Source organism: Danio rerio, chromosome 12 (genome assembly GCF_049306965.1).
Source record: "Danio rerio strain Tuebingen ecotype United States chromosome 12, GRCz12tu, whole genome shotgun sequence".
Taxonomy (NCBI): domain Eukaryota; kingdom Metazoa; phylum Chordata; class Actinopteri; order Cypriniformes; family Danionidae; genus Danio; species Danio rerio.
Genome location: NC_133187.1, coordinates 10,992,969 through 11,014,901, shown reverse-complemented (window position 1 = coordinate 11,014,901; position 21,933 = coordinate 10,992,969). Strand labels below are relative to the sequence as shown.

Sequence of the window (21,933 nt, the reverse complement as noted above, 5' to 3'; positions counted from 1 at the left end):
TATTTGAAATGAAAACACACATTTAAAAAAAACAAAGAAAAACTCCATCCTCCTCCATCAGTCCGCTCATCTGAAACCTACAACACAAACTTTACATTAGGGATATATATATATATATATATATATATATATATATATATATATATATATATATATATATATATATATATAAAACAAGTTCCAAATATAGATGTGTTGAATTAAAAAAAAAAAGACAATGTTGAGAACTCCACAATAATTTCAGACTTCCCCATCTGATGTGGAGAGATCAGCTTGTTTAAGCATAGCCTTTAGGAAGTGGATCTCAAGTCAGGCCTTGGTTTGCTGCAGTTCGATCAGAGTCAGTTGTTCCTCTGCAAAGTTGTACTTCTGCCCTCTCAGTCTCTTTTTGCAATTGTTAAAACTCTGATTGCCATTCTTTGCCTATTTCTGGTAATTATTATCATATATATATATATATATATATATATATATATATATATATATATATATATATATATATATATATATATCTATATCAATTAGTGACCGAATAAAATGTATTGTTTTTGTTCAATTTAACAGCTATTTAGGATTATTTTATGATGCCAAACTCCGTTTTTCTACTTTGCTGTACGTTAAAGCCTACCTTATCACTATAGCCTGACGGATGAACAAATACAAATAAAACCTTATCAATAATGAGGATATGGTCTAAGATACCGCAAGATCCAAATGTAGTAGTGTTTGATGAATTTAAATTTTCATTACATTTTGGGCATTGGGAAACCACGCTTCAGATGGGATCAGTTTAATCCAGATTATTTGGATCAAAGTGATCCAAATCCTACAAAAAAGGTCTGAAAACCCCAAACTAAAGGTTTAATCCAAAATCCTAGTGGATTACTTTTAAAAAACCGGCCCCTGAGTAGGTAAATGGTGTCCGCAAGGTCTTAAAGTATTAAAAATTGATTAATCAATTTAGAGAAATTTAAAGCCCTTAAATGCAAAACACAAATCCTAAAATAAGTCGTAAATGCTATTTTACAAGCTATAAAATTCAGTAGCAGTATGCTGAAGTATATCTGAATTGAATCTTTGAATATCAGGATGCTGTGTAGTTTGAAATAAAATAAAAAATCCTGCTAGATTTGACATCACGCTGCTTCATTTACTGCAGTAACCAGGGAAACGCTGTCATTCCTGCTGCTGTAAAGGCGCCACCCGCTGGATTAACATTGTTATTCAGTTTTCAAATAGTTTTAGTTTAGGATTCCCTTCTTGCAATCAGCATTTAGTAAATATACTGCAGGTTAAATTGTCGGCAATGTTACTGAATTTCTTTCTGTAACTCCTGTATATACTCTATACATCGTTTGAATTAGTAATCTTTTGTCTTATGCTGTGTGGAGTACACAGTAGTAGGGAAGTAGTTTTGAATGCAGCACATGTCATTCTTGTTGGTTTTCTAGATGACAACCCAATATGTATTTTCATGTGCTTTTAGATTAAGAAAATAAGTCCAGTAATCAACACAATTTCAGTTCTGGGTTTATTTAAAGTTAATCCCAGGCTATACTTGAATCATTAACACAGATGTTTTTTTTTTTTTTTAATTCATGTCTTTAAAAATAAAGTCACAAAGTTTGACTTGGAGTAGTTTGCAAGAGTAATAAACAAAGCTGTCTACTGGCCCGCTTTCTCAGCTCAGTTTGATGCTCTTACCTTCAGAGACCAAGGCTAGTCGCAGACTAATCACATCTTAGTGCTAAACTCTGTGTTTTTAGCACTTACACTGTCCTGAGGTCAGGTTAAATGACTGGAATAAACTAACTTTTTTTTATTCTTGGACTAAAACTCGATTACACATTAATCTCTTTATAGTGTACAACAGTAAGTGCAGTTTATGCTCTTGTAATCATTGAATCCACAGCGGAAAGTTGTACGATCAGAGGAAGTTGTGCCTTCGGTTCTTCAGTGTTCGCTCTTCAACTTCTCCAACACAAGTTTGGCTGAGACAGCGTCTTGGATCCCCATTCCTGCAGTTAAAAATACAAAATGTCCAGCTAATCAAAACAAAGAGCTCGATTTCCTCTGACATGGGACAGATTTATAAAAAGCATTCACTAAATGTGACTATGATCATTTGTTCACTGTCGCTGCAAACAATTTACACAATGTCCATGCATACATGAACCCTATTATTACTTTGTTCATCCACTAACAAGCATTGTGCAGTACTGATGCAAACCTGCTCTCACAATGTGCAATATCAACCTGACTCTAGACCAGGGCTGCCCAAACTTTTTTACATGAAGGGCCAAAAACTAAATATCATAATAAGCAATGGGCGAAGGTAAATATACCAAACTATATTGCATTAAAGTTGTCATGGGTAATTTCCTTATATTTCAAAACAAATAGAAAACATAACTTTGAATCGTATTAGCTAACGCACTATAACTTTTTACATTATAAATTATTACAAAAAATAAATAAATAATCATGTTTATACCCCAGCAGAGTTAACTGCTGAATACTGTAGTCAAGCACAATCTGCCTTGGACTTGATTTGCTCATCTAAGTCTCTGCATTGTTGAGTAACCGTATCTACATTTAAACAAAATGAATTTCATTTAATTGAAACATTTCAGTTAGCTTTTAACAATAAAACAAACAAACGTTACATTCAATTTGAAATGACAATCTTGAAACCATCCACATCAGTCTTCCTCTCTTCTCTGAGGAATGGTGGGCCAAATCAAAGGTTACATGAGCCAACCACTCTAGACCAAACAGTTCAGCCAGCTCCCCTCCTAAACTCACTCGGACCAAAACAACATTCATAAACGGCTCAAAATCAGCTTGTTTCAATAAACCTCTGACAACAATTGTAATTCAGAAAACATATTGCATTCATAACCCACTGACCTAAAAACCTTAAAACAGATTATTATAGAAATGAGCACCTTCTGAATTCATTTTCATCAGTAAGACATCAATGACTACATCAGTGTGTGATTTTACAAATAACATTTCACTGTCTTGAATACGCTAAATAATGTGTGATAAGAACCAAAATGTAGTAGGCCTATTTTACTGTACAAAAACAGTACTGTTTCATTTTTAGGATTAGAGAGGCAAGATTTGGATTGCACAAAAATGCATTTCGTGATTTAAAAAAAAGAACTGTGACAGCACCAAAGCAGGAATCCTAGGCTTTCAGCTGAAATTGCAAGCAGCTTGGAAAGATTGTCATTTTCTAGTAAGATTTTCGGTAACCCTTTATAATAACTACACACTATAAATCATTTATTAAGCATTAGCATATAGTGAATTCATTATCTGTTAAGCATCAACTCTACATTAATAAACGTTAGTAAGCAGTTTATAACGGCAGCTACAAATGCTCTATTTATGATTTGCTTAATAATTGTATTTTCTTACTTTGTTAACGATTTATTTTTCATTACTAAATTAAGTATTACATAATTGACAAAGCAGTTGTTCAAGGGAGAATTTCGGCAAAAACGGGAGGTGTTTATGTGAGTGAACAGGAAGTGTTTGTGGAGAAACAGTTTTGCGAGATCACGCAAAACTTTGCGAGAGAACGCAAAAACTTAGAAATGTATATTTTCCTCCCACCCATTTTTTTTTTCACCCAGCCAATTTTTTTTTCTCCTCCACTACATCGCTTCAGGGGTTCCGTAAAAATGAGGGCAATTTGTGCTTAATAAATCCCTTATAAATGACAATGAATGATTCAGTTCTATTCTAAACAGGAAAAATGACAAACAACTTATTCATACCTATTCGTTACAAATGAAACTACTTCAAATCAAAAATAAATCTTTGCAACCTTAAAATAAATGACTATACAGGGTAAACGTCGCATATTATTGTATTGGTAAGTTATTATATTGATGTTGTTTTGTCCAGTTTTATGTTGTATTTTGACACTCGTGTTATTGGGCGATGCTTAAAGTTTACAGTCATTTTCTTTTTTCGATAAGATTGCAAACGTTTATTGTTCATTTGATATGAGCCTTTAATAGTCATTTATAAGGAATTTATAAAGCATAAATAGTCTTCACTTTAAGGTCACAAAACTTCATGAAGTTGACTTAATAATAAAGCATTTATTTACATATAGCAACCATTACTACAGTGGTGCCCCCAGAAAATTTTCTTAGGGGTGGCCAAGTAAGGCCACAACAAATCTTGTGGTGGCACACAAAAAAATTATGAATTGTGTATATATTGTGAATAAGGAATAATGTTATATTTTGGTTTTTGGTAAAATAAATAATGAAGTTTTAATGAATTCCAATAATTGCTCTTGAAATATTGTAATTTATTCCACAAGTACAAGTGCAAACCAAATAAAAATCAATATTTAGTCTAAAACCTCTTTCAGGTAAGTTATTTCTTGTACAACATACAATATATGCCATGTCTAACATTAATGAATTATGAATAATGAATATGATTAATGAAGGAATTAATAAACCCAACAAAATTTAGAAAAGCAGATTTCAAAATGCATCTAGTTATTTATTTTGGATTTGTGGTTTTCAATCAGATGAAACACAACTTTCTCATTTCAAAAATAATAATTTCTTAATAAAAAGTGTGCAATCTCAGTGAATCAGCTTCGTCAGTGGCGCTGATCAATCCACAATAATTTAGTGGCTGCATTTTATTTATTCATTTATTTATTGAAGTATTGTGAATTTAAGTAAATACATTTAAATTAATAATATCAGCAACTATCATATTGGGGTGGCCACAGGGGTGGCCAGAGTTTACACAAGGGTGGCCGGGGTGCCCCTGCATTACTATATCCCTGAATAATAAAATATATAAATGTTCATTTAAATAGATTATTAATCATTTACTAACTCATTCTGAATGATATTAAAAACCTTTAAATACAAATGGTTTGTAAACAATGCAATACTTAATTTAGTCATGAAAAATAAATTAGTTAAGTATGAAAATTCAATTATTAAGCACATTATAAGTGTGCTTATAAGTCAAGAATAGAGCATTTGTAGCTGCAGTTATAAACTGCTTACTATAACGTTTATTAATGTCGAATTAACGCTTAACAGATAATGAATTCAAAAGATGCTAATGCTTAGTAAATGATTCATAGTGTGTAGTTATTATAAAGTGTTACCAGATTGTCTCTATTTTAAAATAAATATGGTAAAAAATGCATGCAATTTACAGTCCGTTTTGAAACTTTACAGTTTTTTAAATTAGTTTTAGCATACAAAGAAGTGCTGAAAATATCTATTTTTTTACCACTTGTGGAATATGAATGAAAAATGTGTTCATTGCATGCATTTCTTTGTGGCTAATACTGCACAATGCATGCTTACAGGTGAAAAGATTTTTAATCCGAGCTCATTTTAAATTCAAATATAATATAATCAAATTAATTTTAAAGCATGGCCCCATGACAAGAAATATCCAACATTTTCATACACTGATTAAATGACTTTTGCTCTGTTTAAACTGCTTATTCAAAATGAGTTGAAAGAACACAATTCTAAAGTTGTTTTGCTCAATCCACTTCAATTTGTAAATACAATTAATTTAACTTAATATATTTGTGTTGGAACAATATGAAGGAATTGCGTGGAACCAAGCATTTTTTACAATGATCAAACTCCCACATCCCCCAAATTTAGATCAGAAGAGGCCACGAATGATCGGTAGCCGTTTAAGCATGCATAATAAAAGTTATAAATAGAAATATTTCCTTTTTGTCTCTTGAGATGACTGAAATCTAAACATCAAGAGGCTTTTTCAACAACATTCCACTACTGTGACATTATATCAGTGGTGAGAATGCTTCAGTACTTCTTGTTCCAGATTTTTGGATCGCAGCTGTGGAAAAACAAGTTACCCAGTGACTTGAACACTGTAGTCTTCTCACGCTGAGCAGGAAAGGATCCATTTATAACTTCTCCAAGTTCTGCGAAAATGTGTGCCTGGAGAAATAATGTAAAATATTATGCCTGAGCTTAAGTCGTATAATTGTTTTACAGCTCAGGAAGGGATGCTTACTCCAGACAGAATGATGTCTCCTGACTCCGCCGTCGCCCCCTCTCTGCTGTCAACATAGACCACCGCTTCTCTCATCAACACGTCATCCAGTTCCCTCCAGTCTGGCCGACACGCGCCGACCGCTGACACAACACACAAAAATACAACGCACGAACAACTGCTTATTTGAAACCCGTTTGCGTTGTAAAGTTGAACTAATTTTGTTTGCTTTTGGAACCAGTAAATGATCACAGAAATGATATTTTAAGTCAGTAAATTAATCAATGTTTTAAGTTAAACTCATAATTCGGTTATGACAATGTGCTTCAACATTAGAAGGTCAAAACATTTTATAATAAATGAATTCTTTAAAATTCGATCTATAATACTGAGAAAACAGGATGACAGCACAGAAAATAGGATCAATATCAATTGACATGTTTTGAGTAATAATAAACATGAGATTAAAAAAAGTCAAAGTTATGTGACATGTACAATAGATTTATACAATATCGTTTTCTGTTTGTATAGTAACAAATTTTGTGTTATTAAATTATGTTAATCACCACTGCACAGAAGAAACAATTGCATATAAAGATGGATTGATGTGCAAGAGTTTATGAAAAACACACACACACACACACAGAAATTTATATGGCATTAATGTCGTGTTTGACATAACCCTGGACTATTTGTAGAATACTAATGAAACTAATTTTATTAGAGAAATCAATATTCAAATCAATATTTATCTTATATAATATTTTATATATTGTGATACCCGGTGACACAGTGGCCCAGTAGATAGTGCTGTCGCCCCACAGCAAGAAGGTCACTGGTTCGAGCCTTGGCTGGGTCAGTTGGCGTTTATGTGTGGAGTTTGCATGTTCTCCCGGCATTCACGTGGGTTTCCTCTGTGCTCCGGTTTCCCCCACAGTCCAAAGACATGTGGTACAGGTGAATTAGGTAGGCTAAATTGTCTGTAGTGTATGTGTGTGAATGAGTGTGTGTGGATGTTTCCCAGAGATGGGTTGCGGCTGGAAGGCCATCTGCTACATAAAAACGTGCTGGATAAGTTGCCGGTTCATTCCACTGTGGCGACCCCCGGATTAATAACGGGACTAAGCCAAACAGAAAATGATTGAATGAATGAATTGTGACACCCCCTAACATTTTATCACTACAATTTTCCAAAAATTACAAAATATCAGACATTTTAGAATATTATTATACAATTTGACATGTAGAGAGAAATGGAAAATAAACAGGGATCCAATATATATATATATATATATATATATATATATATATATATATATATATATATATATATATATATATATATATATATATATATATATATATATATATATATATAGATATATATATATATATATATATATATATACACACACACACACACACACACACACACACACACACACATATATATATATATATTATTTTTTTTATATACATACATACATACATACATAGATACATATATATATACTGTATATATATATATATATATATAAGCAATTTCATGCAAAAACATTAAAAAGTTTTTACCAAAATAGCGAAACCCTTTTCAAGTTTTTTTGTGTAGGCTTGTCTGTAACAGGACTTTAAAGAGACTCAAAAATGTCTTTGTCAATGTTCTCAAACAATTATGTTTGATTTACTAAAGTCACACAAGTGCCAATTTCACATAAAATCAAACATTTTTGTTCTATAGAGAGCTGACTCTACTTTTGATGAGCATTATTTCTTTTGAGTTGAGCAGTTTAATTCACAGAATTTCTAGAAAGTATGTAGACTGTAAACTAGCTAACTTTTTTGATCACATCCGTAACGCATGGTGATTTAATTAAAAAAAAATTTTTTAAACGTTTACAGATTTATATTTTCCTGATCCCTTAACTCTGTGGTTAGTTGTTTTAAAAAATTTAAACACATGTTTCAATATAACGTTAACATACTTTCTCTGTGAATTTATGTTTTGGATTTTTACTGCAAATGTCACATCCATAATGCTGTCACAGGTCACATGAGCCTTCACACATTAGAGAAGAATGTAAAAATGAACTATTATCCAGTATGCAGGGAGTGCACATTTTCATATATACAAGAAGAGAGTCTTACAAAAAAGGGGAACAACCCTTTAGACAGTGTCTAATTCTTTCAAGTTTTATGAAGTGAAAACCATCATTAATCTACAAGGAGTGAATAGGTACTTCCAATGCAGTAGAATACGACGTCTGGCCATGAGGGACACAAAAGCCACCCAATCTTCCTTCTAACTTGAGGACGGATTTGCCAAAGGAAGTGTACATTTACTTACTTGTGGTGAACTGTGTATCCGTGCAAGCTGATCCACAGAAAAAATGGCTTGTCATGGTAATCTTTAATCAAAATTAGACATTTTTGCTCTGAATTTCCATTTATTTCTGACGGCAAAACTGAAGTCAGCGGGAACTTTAGTTCAAGTGGACTTTAAATATTATAATTATCATCAATACCAGTATATTTTGACATCCCCTTATCATAACACAACTAGTTGAACATCAATATCTCACCAAAAAAACCTCCGGACTGTGGGTCAACTAACCTGCTATGTGGGCACCTGGTTTGACCCACTCTCCGAAGAGTATGGGTTGACTTGCACCTGTGGCCGTGACTATTACATCAGCTCCCATCACAGCCTCCTTCACTGAAGAACAAACTCTAACAGGGCCTTGGAGATCATTAACAAACTGTTGAGCCATTTCTCTCCTTCTACTCCAAATGCGGACCTGAGGCCGTCATGGGACGAAACACAAAATGAACAATGTTCAATGACTCTGACATACAGTGTCTAATTACACAATAAGAGAACAACCTACAATTTTTCACTACTTAATGTCACCCTAACATGAGTCTTTTAAAGCCTATTTCATCAGTTACATATATTGTGAGGCACAGTGTAAAATCCTTATATGATATATTTAAAATATATATATAGATCGAAATGTCTTTCATGGATTTCATTTACGTGTCATGGTTTGGTAGTGATTCTGCAACATGAGTTGAGCCTCTTTTACAGCTACATGGCAAAGTCAAAGTGAATGCAAATGTTTATGTAGGTGTTATGACAACATGTGTTTCTTTCTTTGCATTAATTACCCAATCAGCTATAATTGTGGGTAAAGGTGTTCCTTGTAGCTAAAAACACTGAAATAAATGAATCAGCTAGTTCAGAGTCCTGATCTAAACCTTGCTGAAAAGAATCTCAGGAAAAAATCCCTGTCAACAAAGTTATAGCTAGGAGCCTAGTGAAATCCTGTAAAAAAAAAAGTTGGGACAGTATGAAAAATGCAAATATTACAGAAAGTAGTGATGTCTAAATTTACTTTGATTTATATTTCATTGCAGACAATATATCAAACCTTATTTATTGTGTTCCTTTATAGTTTTCTTATGTTTCAAAATAAGCACAAAGTCCAATTTTGGTTCTTGCAACACATTTCAAAAAAGTTGGGACAGTAAAGCATTTACCTCTTTGCAATGTTGCCAATCCTTTTCACAACACTTAAAATACGTTTAGGGACCGAAGGCACCAAGTGATGAAGTGTTTCAGGTCTAATTTTGTCCCATTCTTCCTGTAAACAAGCCTTAAGGTGGGCAACAGTATGGGGTCTGTTGTTGCAATTTGCGCTTCAAAATGCGTCACACATTCTCTATTGGAGGTAGGTCGGGACTGCAGACAGGCCAGTCGAGTCCCTGTATCCTCTTTCTCCACAGCAAGGACTTTGTACTGTTTGCAGAATGTGGTTTTGCATTGTCTTCTTGATATATGCATGGGCATCCCTGGAAAGTTTATTGTGCTCCAAAATCTTTTTGTACTTTTATAAGTGCAGCACAGAAGTGATCAAATGGCACTGATCACCATACCATGACAGACCCTGGCTTTTGGACTTGTTGCTGGTAACAATCTGGATGATTCTTGTCTTCTTTGGTCCAGAGCATAGGGCATCCATTTTTCCTATAAAATACCTGAAATATTGATTCATCTGACCACAGTACACATTTCCACTGTGTGATTGTCCATCCCAGACCAGAGAAGTTGACGTCACTTATGGACACTGTTAACATAGGGCTTCCTTTTGGCATAGTACAGTTTTCACTGGCATTTGTGGATCTAACTTCGTTTTGTGGTACTTGACGAAGATTTGACAAAGTAGTCCTGAGCTCATGTGGTGATATCGCTTATAGATGAATGACGATTCTTGATGCAGTGTTGCCTGAAGGATCACTGTAGTTCAGCTTAGGATTGTGCCCTTGTCCCTTAAGGCCGGCTCACACTGTGCAATTTTTTTTATTATTCAGAACGATTGTAGCATTTCAGACTGCACGAAAATAACTTCTATGTCACACTGTAAGATCTCAGCCGTCATAATGTCAGACTGAACGACAATGAAGATGCACCAAACATGGTAGAAAACTCCCTCCGGAGTTTGACATCATCCAGCCTTGACACTATCACTATCCGGCATTCTGAAATGATTCCTCGCAGCAAACATAAACAATCAGTAGTGGGAATTTTGCACACAGCATGCACAGCATGCCTCAATAATTTTGTTTTGTCAAAATAAGTTTTGACATTTCCCCGCGGTCATTTGTATGGTCTTCATCAGATTCTGCGCTCCTATTGGTTCTTGGATTGATGCTTGTCGCAGCTGTTGTCACACTGTAGGAATGTGTCTAAAATCTTCTGACACTGCCAGAACTTCATTGGAGGGAAAATCTGGTAGCAACAGGCATTAAGCAGCTGTCTGTGAACATGTCAAACCAATGATCAAAGTTCATCGATTTTAGCTTAAGATTTCAGGAATCTTTTAGGATTTCCCAAATTTGTTTCAGATGACAAAATTGTGGCTGAAATCTCACAGTGTGAGCACAGCTTTACTCACTGAAATTTCACCAGATTCCTTTATTCTTTTAATTATGTTCACTGTTGAAGGTGAAATATTAAAATGTCTTCCAATCTTTCTTTTTAGGAACTTTTTTTAAAAAAACATTTCAACCATTTTCTTATTTTGTTGGCCAACAGGTGATCCTCTTTGCTTTAAAGGACCAGACCTTGGATCTTGGATGCAGCTTTTGTACCAAACCATAATAACAATCAACTGTTGACATCACATTTTTCAAATCACATCATTATTTAACCAATTTACCAGATTACTAGCCCTAAATTGCTTCTGTACCTTTTTTAGAATGTGTTGCAGGTCTAGATGACAGGAAAGAATGTATATTAAAAATTGAAATGACAAAGTAAAAGTCAAAGTAAATCACTTTCTTTTTCATTTGCGTTTTCTATACTGTCCCAACTGTTTTTTCTGAGTTGGGGTTGTATAAATAATTCAATAAAACAAATCTTTATTAAAGTTACAAACAGTACAATTTCTTCTGCCTGAATACTTTAGATCAGGGGTTCTCAACTGGTTTGGCCATGGGACCCACATTTTTACATGGTCATCAAGCCGCGACCCAAATTTTTAGGAACTATAATACAATTTTAGGAATTATAACCAATTTGTATTTATTTGTTAACATACACAAGTAGTGTCAGATAAATCATAAGAAAATCACCAAGACTTACAAATGAACAATATTTTATTGCTGTCATTTAACAAAATGTATCAAATTATAGAAATATTACAAAGTAAAAACGACAAACACTGTAAACAGTGGTTAGGGTAAGGAAAGGTTCAGTTACCATGAAGTAAACTGAACCGTTAATAAAACATGTTGTCTGGTTTCTAAATGTTGTTTTAATTTAGAAGGTTTCATGCTCTCTTGTGAGAGCACCTCGCTACATATGACACACTGAGGCTTTAAGTCTTTTTTTGTCGTCAAAATATGTAAATCCACACTTTACATATTCGGGGTCGCACTTGCGCTTCGACATATTTGTTGCTATAATTAAATGAAATTTCACATATCAAACAGTAGGGTTGTTGTGCATGCATTTCAAAATAAAAGTCCAGTATAAGCAAAATAAGTTAAATTAAACTTTTGTTGTTTTTTTACCACACACTTCGCAACCCACTGAAAATGTTCACACGACCCACTTTTGGGTCGCGACAGACCAGTTGAGAAACACTGCTTTAGATATTGTGTTGTGCTTTAATGCTCACACAGTTACAGGCCTTAAAAACCTGCAAACGATAAATTTTCACTCCATTACAGTTAAACTGTGGCTCCTGGTCAACTATAATCCCATCATATAAAGTCAACTTTGCACATCCTCTGATGCGACTACTATGGATGCACACATTGCGCGATACTGATGCTGAAAAGCATATATTGTGTTGTCCTAATTCTTAGTGCTGTTCTCTTATTTTATGATCATTGTGTTTTCCACAAAATGTAGACACTGTTATTTAAAAAAACACTATTCTTTCAGCAAAGTATACAGTTACAATTAAAAATCATTCAAATCTGTATATCTCATGATCAGACTAGTTACCTCTTTAAACTTGAAGACGTTTGTAAAGACATCATAATGGCTTTTAGCCTGTTGTCCTGAACCAAGAATGCACAACACCTCAGAAAGAGCTGGCATTAACAGCTGGAGAGAGAGTAACAGATTAAGAAGTGGCGTTATTTTTCACATCATTACAAATGTGGGGTCTATTTCAAAAGAACCTACTTTAGCTGATATGGCCGACACTGCTGCAGTTCGTTTGGCTGTGATGGCTTCCCCATCCATGATCTGCCATTAAACAATTTTAAAGACTTAAAAGCATTTATATAGTGGAATCATACAATTCAGACACACTAATATACTTACTCTACAGCCATGAGCTGGACCATTAAAAATTAAAGGGTAGTATGGCAATGGGCAGAATGGTCAAACATTGTTAAATGATCAAAGAATGGTCAAAAAACCAAAGGGCAGAAAACCAGTGGTCAAAAATCCAAAACATTTAGTGTTAACAACATGTTTTTAAGGTATCAAACATGTTGCTTTTTATTCATTCATTCATATTCTTGTCAGCTTAGTCCCTTTATTTATCCAGAGTCGCCACAGCGGAATGAACCACCAACTTATCCAGCAAGTTTTTATGCAGCGGATGCCCTTCCAGCCGCAACCCATCTCTGGAAAATATCCACACAAACACACTCATACACTACGGACAATTTAGCATACCCAATTCACCTGTACTGCATGTCTTTGGACTGTGGGGGAAACCGGAGCACCCGGAGGAAACCCAGGCTAATGCAGGGAAAACATGCAAACTCCACACAGAAACGCCAAATGAGCCGAGGCTCTAACCAGTGACCCTCTTGCTGTGAGGCGACAGCACTACCTACTGCGCCACTGCTTCGCCACGTTGCTTTTTAGTATATCACAACAATAATCTACTATTTTTAACAAATTTTAAGTAATTTATGGTTCACTGATATGTGATGTAACTTTTTCAAAATTGTGACAAAAATCACCTGTAAATTTAGTTGCAAAACACACACAAGTAAAAATCTATGATGGCAACACAAACTCACTCACACATACATTTTGTGTGTATTGTTACACACGGCAAAGAAAATAAATATTAATCTGTCAAAAAAAAAAAAAAAACAGCAGTACCAACTTTTTTCTCTCTAAACCAAACCACAGTAAATACATTATTTTTTACTTTAGTTTAAATTAAAGGTGTACAATGTAGTCAGATAATAGGCTTTTTTTAATAATTGCTGCACTGCATAGATTCAATCAGCTCCTGCCATCTAGAAACAGGCATTTTAGCCCAGAATGAAAAAAAACTACATCCAACAGTTTCTGTGAATTTTGCTTCAGAAATTACGTTTTTATGTCACTCCACGATATTTCAATTGTGTTGAGATCAGGGGATTGAGCTGGCCACTCTATTACCACAGTCCTTTTTTACTAAAACTATGCTGTTGCTCACTAACTCATGTTTTTGGGGTTGCTGCCTGTTGAGGCACTCAATTTAGGGTTTTTTTCTCTTTGGCATAAGGGAACCTAATCTGATCTAAATATTCTGATGTATTCAAATTTATACTTGGTAAAGGATAATAGCCAAAACAATAACAGTAATTTTTTTTTATCTTAAGCAATTCTGTACTAGGCATGGGACGATAACCGTGGGTACACTGCGCTTTTAAAAAAATCAAGGTTTTAAAGCTGTAAATCATTCCTAAGGTATGTGTATGTTTTTTATTTACTTTCTTGTTTGTTTTCAGGACAACAGTCTCTCCAGCAGAAAAGATATCTTAAGATGCCATTTTAAATTGTAAAAAAAAAAAAAGTTTTTGGCCTGAATGAAGACAGCAGAAGTAATAATTCATTTGAATGATTTAGCCTGACATGTTTACTGCTCCAAAATATTTTAAATGTTTCTTAAAATAAAAAAATAGTGTGTAAAAGGGAAAAAAGTTTTTTCTGCAGACATTAAAAAAGTGTTTTTTCTGCAGACATTAAAAAAGAATATGTTTTAGAGCAGTAATCACAATACGCAAAACCATGATATTTTTATCAAAGGTTATCATATCGTCGGAGTGGCCCATGCCTATTCTGCACATTCCATTTTCTCAACAAGCATGCTTTGAGGAGGCTTCTTGCTGACAGCTGAGCTTCCATCCAGCATCTTCTGACTTTAACTATGCTTATAGATAATTTTAGTTACCTTTCTGCAGGTGATAATTAGTGGAACTGTTGCCATTTCAACAATACTTTGACTCATCATAACTGTAGTTTTTTGTCTTTTGTATGTTTCAATTTTTTTAAACAATGTTTGCAATTAATTTACTAGGTGTGTGTTAATGTTAATGTTTAGTAAAACGTTAAATTTTTATTCTGTAACTCTAAGAATATTGCTTTCGAATTTCAAATACAAATCCTGTTTTGAAATAACAGCTAATTTCAGAAAATGATAAATGATCAGAAAACTAATTAAACAAGAAATTATGGCATTTTTTAAATATTTTATGCAACAAAAAAAATCTCTGAATGGCATTTTTATTTCAAATTTGGACGAAACCTCATCTTTAGTTAACAGAAAAAAAATACAAATTAGATCATATTTAAATGCATAACTATGAATCATAAAGCAGCCCTGGCTTAGAAAAAAGATTTCTTTTTTTTTTTTTTTTTTTGCTGCCAATGTCAGTGCACGGATCTGGAGGTTTTTTGACAATTAGATCCACTCATAATTTCTGACAATTTGTCAAAATCGGAATCATTTATATTTATGTAGTTTGTCCAGAATAACAATTAAATTAAGTGAGACAGACAGATGTGGTTTGTGTGTCTCACCGCAGTGATGTGTCCTCGCTCGGGGTGAAAAAGTAAGACGGTGGCTTGAGTTGAAGGTAAACTGGAGCCCTCTGCACGCTGGTAGAAAGTTACCATCTTAGTGCATAGAATACCATCAGCGGCCACATATGAAGGCATCACACCCAAAAACCTGACAATGCATGCAACAAAAGTTTACTTATACAGAATTATTTAACTAAACCATAGCATTATTTTCAAACAAAGAATTTTCATACCCATTGTATGGCTGTATAGGGACCACAGATCTCACAGGCTGGATTATTTCTGAACTGTCCCTTTTAGAAAACTTTCCCATGACAGACTCAAGTCTGGGGATTAGTTCGTCGTAACTGAGCAAACGTTCGACCTCGCATTTGTTCAATAAAACAAGAGTCACTCATAGTTGTTTGACCAGTAGTTTTTTCACTTTTAAAAAATCCTCCCGAGTTTGCTGTGGACTTTTGCTCCTCAGTCACGTGGTTCACTCGAGTGCAACGCGCATATTCTTCTTCAAAATAAAACCTTGACAGTTTTAAGTCTCTGGAAGGATCAAGCAAAATATTTTTTTTGACAAAACGACAAAACTTTATTTTAAATTTAAATATATTATTTTTTATTATAAAAACGAATCCAACAAAAGTTGTTTTAAATATGTTGTTAATCTCTTTTCAAATTGGGAAATTTTCACATACACAAACATGTCATCTCGCACATTAACACATTTTTGTATCGATTTTGATTATTTCTACAGTGAAATTGTTAATAAGCAACAAATCTCATATATGTATTAATCATAAGTTTCCCATTATTTTTAAAATCATTAGATGTAGAAATGCTGTACATTGCTTTGTGGATTTTTTTTACCACTTGGTTTCGTTTTGTTTACCTTTTATATTGCGTTGTTGTGGGTAGACAGTTTGTGCTATAATAAAAAAACCTAACCAATTTTAATTTGTAAGATCCTACAGACAAAAGTTGTCTTAAAATACATAAAATTAGCTTTAACCTTTGGCTCTTTTTGCATGTTGCCATAATAAAGATCCTCACTTTCAACTGGATTTGTTCTAGATAATAACAATTTCAGAACCAAAATATAATCATTTTTGGTTAATAATTGTCAAGTTATAACATACATTTTTGTTGCACACAACTACTAGACTTTATATTAAGCTGCTTTTATATCAGTGTTTAAAGCCGATTAATCCTAATTTACACCTATATTTCACAAACATTTGTGCAGCATACATTCTAGTATGGCGAATTTTATGGTTTTAGTAAAACTAATGATCTTATTTCATAATTTTTTTTCTGCTGGTATTAATTGCAGATTTATATTTACATTACTGTGAAAACCAAAGCATTTTTCATGTTGTAAGTAACGCAAGCAAGGAGGCTGCTTATTATGCATTATACCAATGCCCAAGTACTGCTACAATGTTAAGCATGCTTTATGTTTATCTATCAAACAACCAACCCACACAATGAAAAACGCCATTTCTTTTTCACCCAATTTTATTTCAGGTTTCTGTTGCTGAGCATCTCACTCAGTTTCATTCAACATATAAAAAAAGAAAAAAAAATCCTTACTGACTGTACAAAGACATCACTGTTTATAAAACCAAAATGTAAAAAGGTATGAACTCAAACTAGGAGTCTCTCAATGGCCATCTGCACAGACTGAATCTGAGGTTTCAGCTGAGATCCCTCTTTTATGGTGACAGAAGTGGCGATGACAGGTCGTGACACCCCGCATGCACGTCCAAGAGCTTGTTTAGAGCGCACAAACACATACGGCACGTTCTTATCCTCACACAGCAGCGGCAGGTGCAGAATGATCTCCAGAGGTTCAGCATCAGCCGCCATCACAATGAACTCAGAAATGCCACGGTTAAGAGTTTTGGTGGCTGTGAAAGACAACAACGAATTAGAGCTAGAAGATTTCTACAAACACTTTTAACCAGTGTTTTATTTTTGCCTGAGATTCTTACTTAACCACTTAAAAATGCATTAAGATTATATTTTAAAACAAATTAAATTCCTTTTGCACATCCATCTGCTGACTAGTGATAGACAAATTACACTAAACTGTAATAATTTTTTATTGATATAAGGTGCGTCCCAAATCGCGTACTTCTGCCCTACTTTTCGCCATTATTTTGTATAAATAGCGTAAGTAGTACATTTACACTAAAAACTATAAAAATATTAAGTGGACTTTAATTACCCAGATGATGCACTTATTCAACCGTTAAAATGAAGTGTAGAATGATGGACACTACACACAAAACGATTGCAGTTTTGCTCAGGTAGCAGAAGGGGTGGAGGTATCGGGCGCACATGTTGGATAACTATTTTGGATTGTGAAAGCAAAATTCTCCTACGAGAGTGATTTTAGCGCCTCCCGATGGTGAATCCGGTTCAACTCATGGCAAGTATTGTTTGGTGGTCATTTTTTTGACCAATTTGGCAACCGGCAAATGTCATCAGGAAAATGGTTTGAATTTCTACTTGGTAAAAAACCCTTGATGTTCCATTTGGGATGAGACTACATACATTTACTCTGCTGTCAAGTGTGTAAGTGCATAAGTACATAGTGTGCCATTTGGGACGCAGCTGTAGACTACTGTAGTTTAGCATTCCAAGTTGTTAAGCTTTTAAAAACTCTAAAAATCAACTGAACCAATCACTATTGCAGTTAAAACAAACATGTAAGCTTACGCTTTATAAATTAAGTTCAAAGTATTTAAATACGCAGCCTGCGCAAATCTAGTTTATTAACAATTGTTTGGTGTATTAAACCTGGTTTATACTTCTGCGTCAAGCACACGCATATGCTCCGGTGCATACTATGCATGGTCGACAAGTCTTCTTCAAAACGCATAGCGTAAGCTCTGTGATTGGTCGGCTTGGTAGCGCTTAAGAGTGTGGATGGAGGTAAAAGCTGTGAGAGTCTGATGGAGCGAGTTTGTGTGATTTCTGTGATTGGTCACAGTGGCGCCCCCAATAAATTTTCTTAGGGGTGGCCAGAAGAGGACATACCAAATCTTTAGATGGCACACAAAAAATAACTTAATAAAGTATTCAGTGTAATGTTATATTTTTGATTTTTGGTTAATGAAATAATGTAGTTTTAAATAATTATTCTTGAAATATTGCATTTTTTTCCTTGAAATAATTCAAAAAGTACTTGCGCAAACCAAGTAAAAATCGGTATTTAGTTTAAAAACACTTTTCATATATATGAGCAATCCCGTGCAAATGTCAACCTTGCCCTGAGAAAAGTGGCTGCTATTTATTTATTTATTAAAATATTGTACATTTACGCAAGTACATTTAAATTTATATTACCAACAGTAAAGTCATTGAGGTGGCCACAAGGTCGAACAGATTACACAGATTACACAGGGGTCGCAGTGACCCCTGGCCACCCCTTGGGGGCGCTCCGATTGGTCAGCTCGACACAGAGGAACAAAAACCTCACTGCCATCTAGCGTTTCGAAAGTGTTATTGCAAACCAACACAAACAGCATAAATGCACGACTACGATCAAGGCATGTGCCGTGGTTCAGGCCGATCACTCAACACAGAAGTATAAACCAGGCTTTAGGCATGAGTTAGTAAATTCCATCACTAAGAGCAGATAAGCGGTTTTCTTTTTTTGCATTCCATAGACGCGCGGATACACGCACGCACGCTCAAATGTTCAATTATTCATTTTTTTAAACATTTTAAATTGAGGATTAAACCGAACGACTTAACACTTCATCAGCTTTAATCAGGTTTTCATTCTTTTTAGGAACCACAAACCCCAAAATGTAATCACCCTAGTATGAAGGACTCCAGTGTTTATACAGTGATGATTTGTTACTAATCATTTACTAATACTAGTATTTTATTTTACTTTATTTGAATATGAGAAGCATTTTTGAATATGAACAATTCACTAAATAATTTTATTAAATGAGTTCATTATTGAATTGTATTAATCGAATCTGCATTTGTTCTCTTGTGTTCTGTTCCACACTGATTAATTTACACTCAAAAATATTTACATAAATTTATTAATTTACTAGACCTCCGTTTGGAAACACCTGGTTGAAGCTATGTGACTTTGCATGTTTGAAATGTGGTTGAGAATTTGAATTGGATTAATTTGTAAGTGTTCAAGTAGCAGTGTTTTAATAATATCTATAACTAGTATCCTAATGTTAGGAGTGAGAAGTATTGTTAGTCTTTTATGGTGAATCTAACATTACACGAGTTATTCACCTTCATTGGCCCCTTTTCTCAGCTGTTTGTAGTTGGACGCCTGCTGCACCAGATCCAGGATGGTTTTGGAAAGCGTGGCGTCTGCCAGAGGATAGGCTTTAGGGTTCACTTCAGCTTCAGTCTGAGTAAAAACCACAGACAAAGGAGTAAAACGATATTAGAAGACACGCATTTACATAAAGACAGCCTAACTCTTATCATCCGGTTAGCAACGTTTGAATTTAGATCTACGACGCAAATGTACAAAACACAAACGCAACGATGCCTTTAAAATATCAAAGTATACATACTTACAGAAGTCAAAATCAAAATGTATAAATGTTGAATTCATTGATAAAAAACACGAGAAACTAGCTAACGTTAACTAAGAAATCCCACGCGATACTCACCATCTTGTTTGTTGTTGTTGTTTCACTCGGTAATTTTACTTAACAACACACGGTCCTCTCGGCTAGAGCTTCACGGAGGACGACACTATTTAACCAAACAGAAAATATAGAAAGTTTAGAAATTATGCAAAAGAAAATCACTCTAATGACCAGCGCAGCTTTGAGATCTTCACCACGAACTGCAGAGGCACACACGTGTTTGTGATCGACACACTGCGCATGCTCACATTGAAAACCACTTCCTGTAGAATTTTTAAAGGGGACTTTGTCGAAACATTTTGTAAAAAGTCCTAAATGCGAAAGTATTTGGTCATTACCTCACAAATTTTTAATTAGTTTAAATATCTTTTAAACCAATTCATAAATTATATCCGGATAAACATTTTCTCAGTATACAAAAAAGATGTTGATATAAATTGCTCTTTTTGTTCTTCGCATTTGGAAACTGTCTGTACCCCACATTATTTGGCACTTCGGTTATGTTAAAAAGCTTTGGTATTATTAAGCTATCTGTCTTTATCAAAAAATGCACTTTTTTTTAATTTGGATTAACGCAATTTTTGGATATTTTTGGATATTTTTGTTATTAATCTATGTATTATGTTGATTAAGTTTCATAATTATAAGTGTAAATAACAACCCCCCCCCCCCCCCCCCCAAAAAAAAAAAAAAAACAGTTTTACTTTGTTTTATAAGGAACTGAAAATTACAGTTTTTCTCGATTGCTTTGATGCAGTTGTCAACTGAAACTCCACCTTTTGAAAACAGTAAACACACAGGCCTAAACAGCGGCACTCATGGTCAAAATGACACATTATGCTTGCAAAAGGCACATATCGTGTCAAAACATTTAAAATATGCAACAAAAGCTAGTTTTACCTTCAAACAACACAACTTGCAAACAGGTATATGAGCTCTTTCAATTAATCATTACACAATGGACAACAAAATACAAAATGCAGAAGTCAGTGCACCACCATTGCTTGCCATTGTAGACTATTGCCAACGTTTGTTGTCTTTCTATTTGGGCTGTCAAATTTACCTTTTTGCAAAGAATTGGATCCAGAATAAGATGTGCTTTGATTAAATTTATATTGAATTCATGACAATTTTCAAACAGTGGCTGAAAACTGTAAAAACAGACAAAAGTAATGAAATACTGTAAATATTAAGGAAAACACATTTAAACCGATTTATAGTCAAATCTATTGGGAGTATAGGACATAGCCACTATTGACCTCCTCCATCCATGCTAGCACTGAAGTACACAAACCTTCCACCGTTTTTAATGTTTGCATTGCTAATTGAAGACTTGTGTGAAGGAGTGTCAAACCAATACTTTAATGAATTCATACTGATCTTGGTAGTTTCTAATGGTTAGGAATAAATGATTTCTGTTTGGTTACCATAGCTAAAACAATGGAGTTAGGACCCCTTGAATGACATCCGTGTTAACTGTTTTGAAAAATGGTGGGGAAAATGTGTCAACCCAATGAGAAAGGGTTTACATATTTGCAAGACCTGTCTTCTGCTCTGCTGGGATAGTGAAAATGAAAATAAAGTCAAACCTAGTTTCTATAACTAGGTCAAAGCAAACAAGAAAAACTGTAACTTTTGTACTACTGGCTTATTGCTAATAGAAAGGCCATCAAAACAACTGTTCGCTTTGTGCTTTAGTTTCAAAATCTTTGAATAATGTAACGTAAAGGTCCTGCTTGTTTGTAATTGTAAGAATTTTATTTGATTATTTATACACATTGTCTGTTTGTTTTATTAATTTTTGTACTTTTATTATTATTTTCATTATTATTTGCATTCCATCACCCTGGCACTATTTTGTTTGCTATATTGTCATGTATGTGTTGTTTAAAGCATAAGAAAAAACTTAAAAAGTAATTTTATATTAATTATTATAAT

General features: G+C 34.1%; 2 protein-coding genes across 4 annotated transcripts; both read right to left on the bottom strand.

The window, feature by feature from the left end:
- Nucleotides 1-1,517: 1,517 nt before the first annotated feature.
- crym (crystallin, mu) lies at nt 1,518-15,851 on the bottom strand. Of its 3 annotated transcripts, NM_001080687.1 has the most exon segments (9): nt 1,518-2,018; nt 5,897-5,981; nt 6,058-6,179; nt 8,648-8,831; nt 12,548-12,649; nt 12,731-12,793; nt 15,359-15,509; nt 15,595-15,747; nt 15,749-15,805. In NM_001080687.1, coding segments are annotated over 9 exon segments (936 nt in total). In that variant the 5' UTR covers nt 15,760-15,805; the 3' UTR covers nt 1,518-1,953.
- A 1,001-nt stretch (nt 15,852-16,852) lies between these two features.
- snu13b (SNU13 homolog, small nuclear ribonucleoprotein b (U4/U6.U5)) lies at nt 16,853-20,254 on the bottom strand. The gene is made up of 3 exons (NM_199535.2): nt 20,017-20,254; nt 19,628-19,748; nt 16,853-17,262 (listed from the first exon to the last, which is right to left on the bottom strand). Exons 1-3 carry the CDS (start codon nt 20,017-20,019, stop codon nt 17,000-17,002), a joined length of 387 nt encoding a protein of 128 aa, NP_955829.1. The 5' UTR covers nt 20,020-20,254; the 3' UTR covers nt 16,853-16,999.
- Between the last annotated feature and the right edge of the window lie 1,679 nt (nt 20,255-21,933).

Excerpts from the sequence above, each read along its gene's own strand:
- crym (XM_068224650.1), bottom strand. The coding sequence starts at position 15,674 with ATGGGAAAGTTTTCTAAAAGGGACAGTTCAGAAATAATCCAGCCTGTG. Across the intron at positions 8,832-15,358 it reads AGCGAGGACACATCACTGCG|GTCCGCATTTGGAGTAGAAG; the intron begins GTGAGACACACA and ends TGACGGCCTCAG. Across the intron at positions 6,180-8,647 it reads ACCAGGTGCCCACATAGCAG|CGGTCGGCGCGTGTCGGCCA; the intron begins GTTAGTTGACCC and ends GTGTTGTGTCAG.
- snu13b (NM_199535.2), bottom strand. Across the intron at positions 17,263-19,627 it reads GAGAAAAGGGGCCAATGAAG|CCACCAAAACTCTTAACCGT; the intron begins GTGAATAACTCG and ends TGTCTTTCACAG.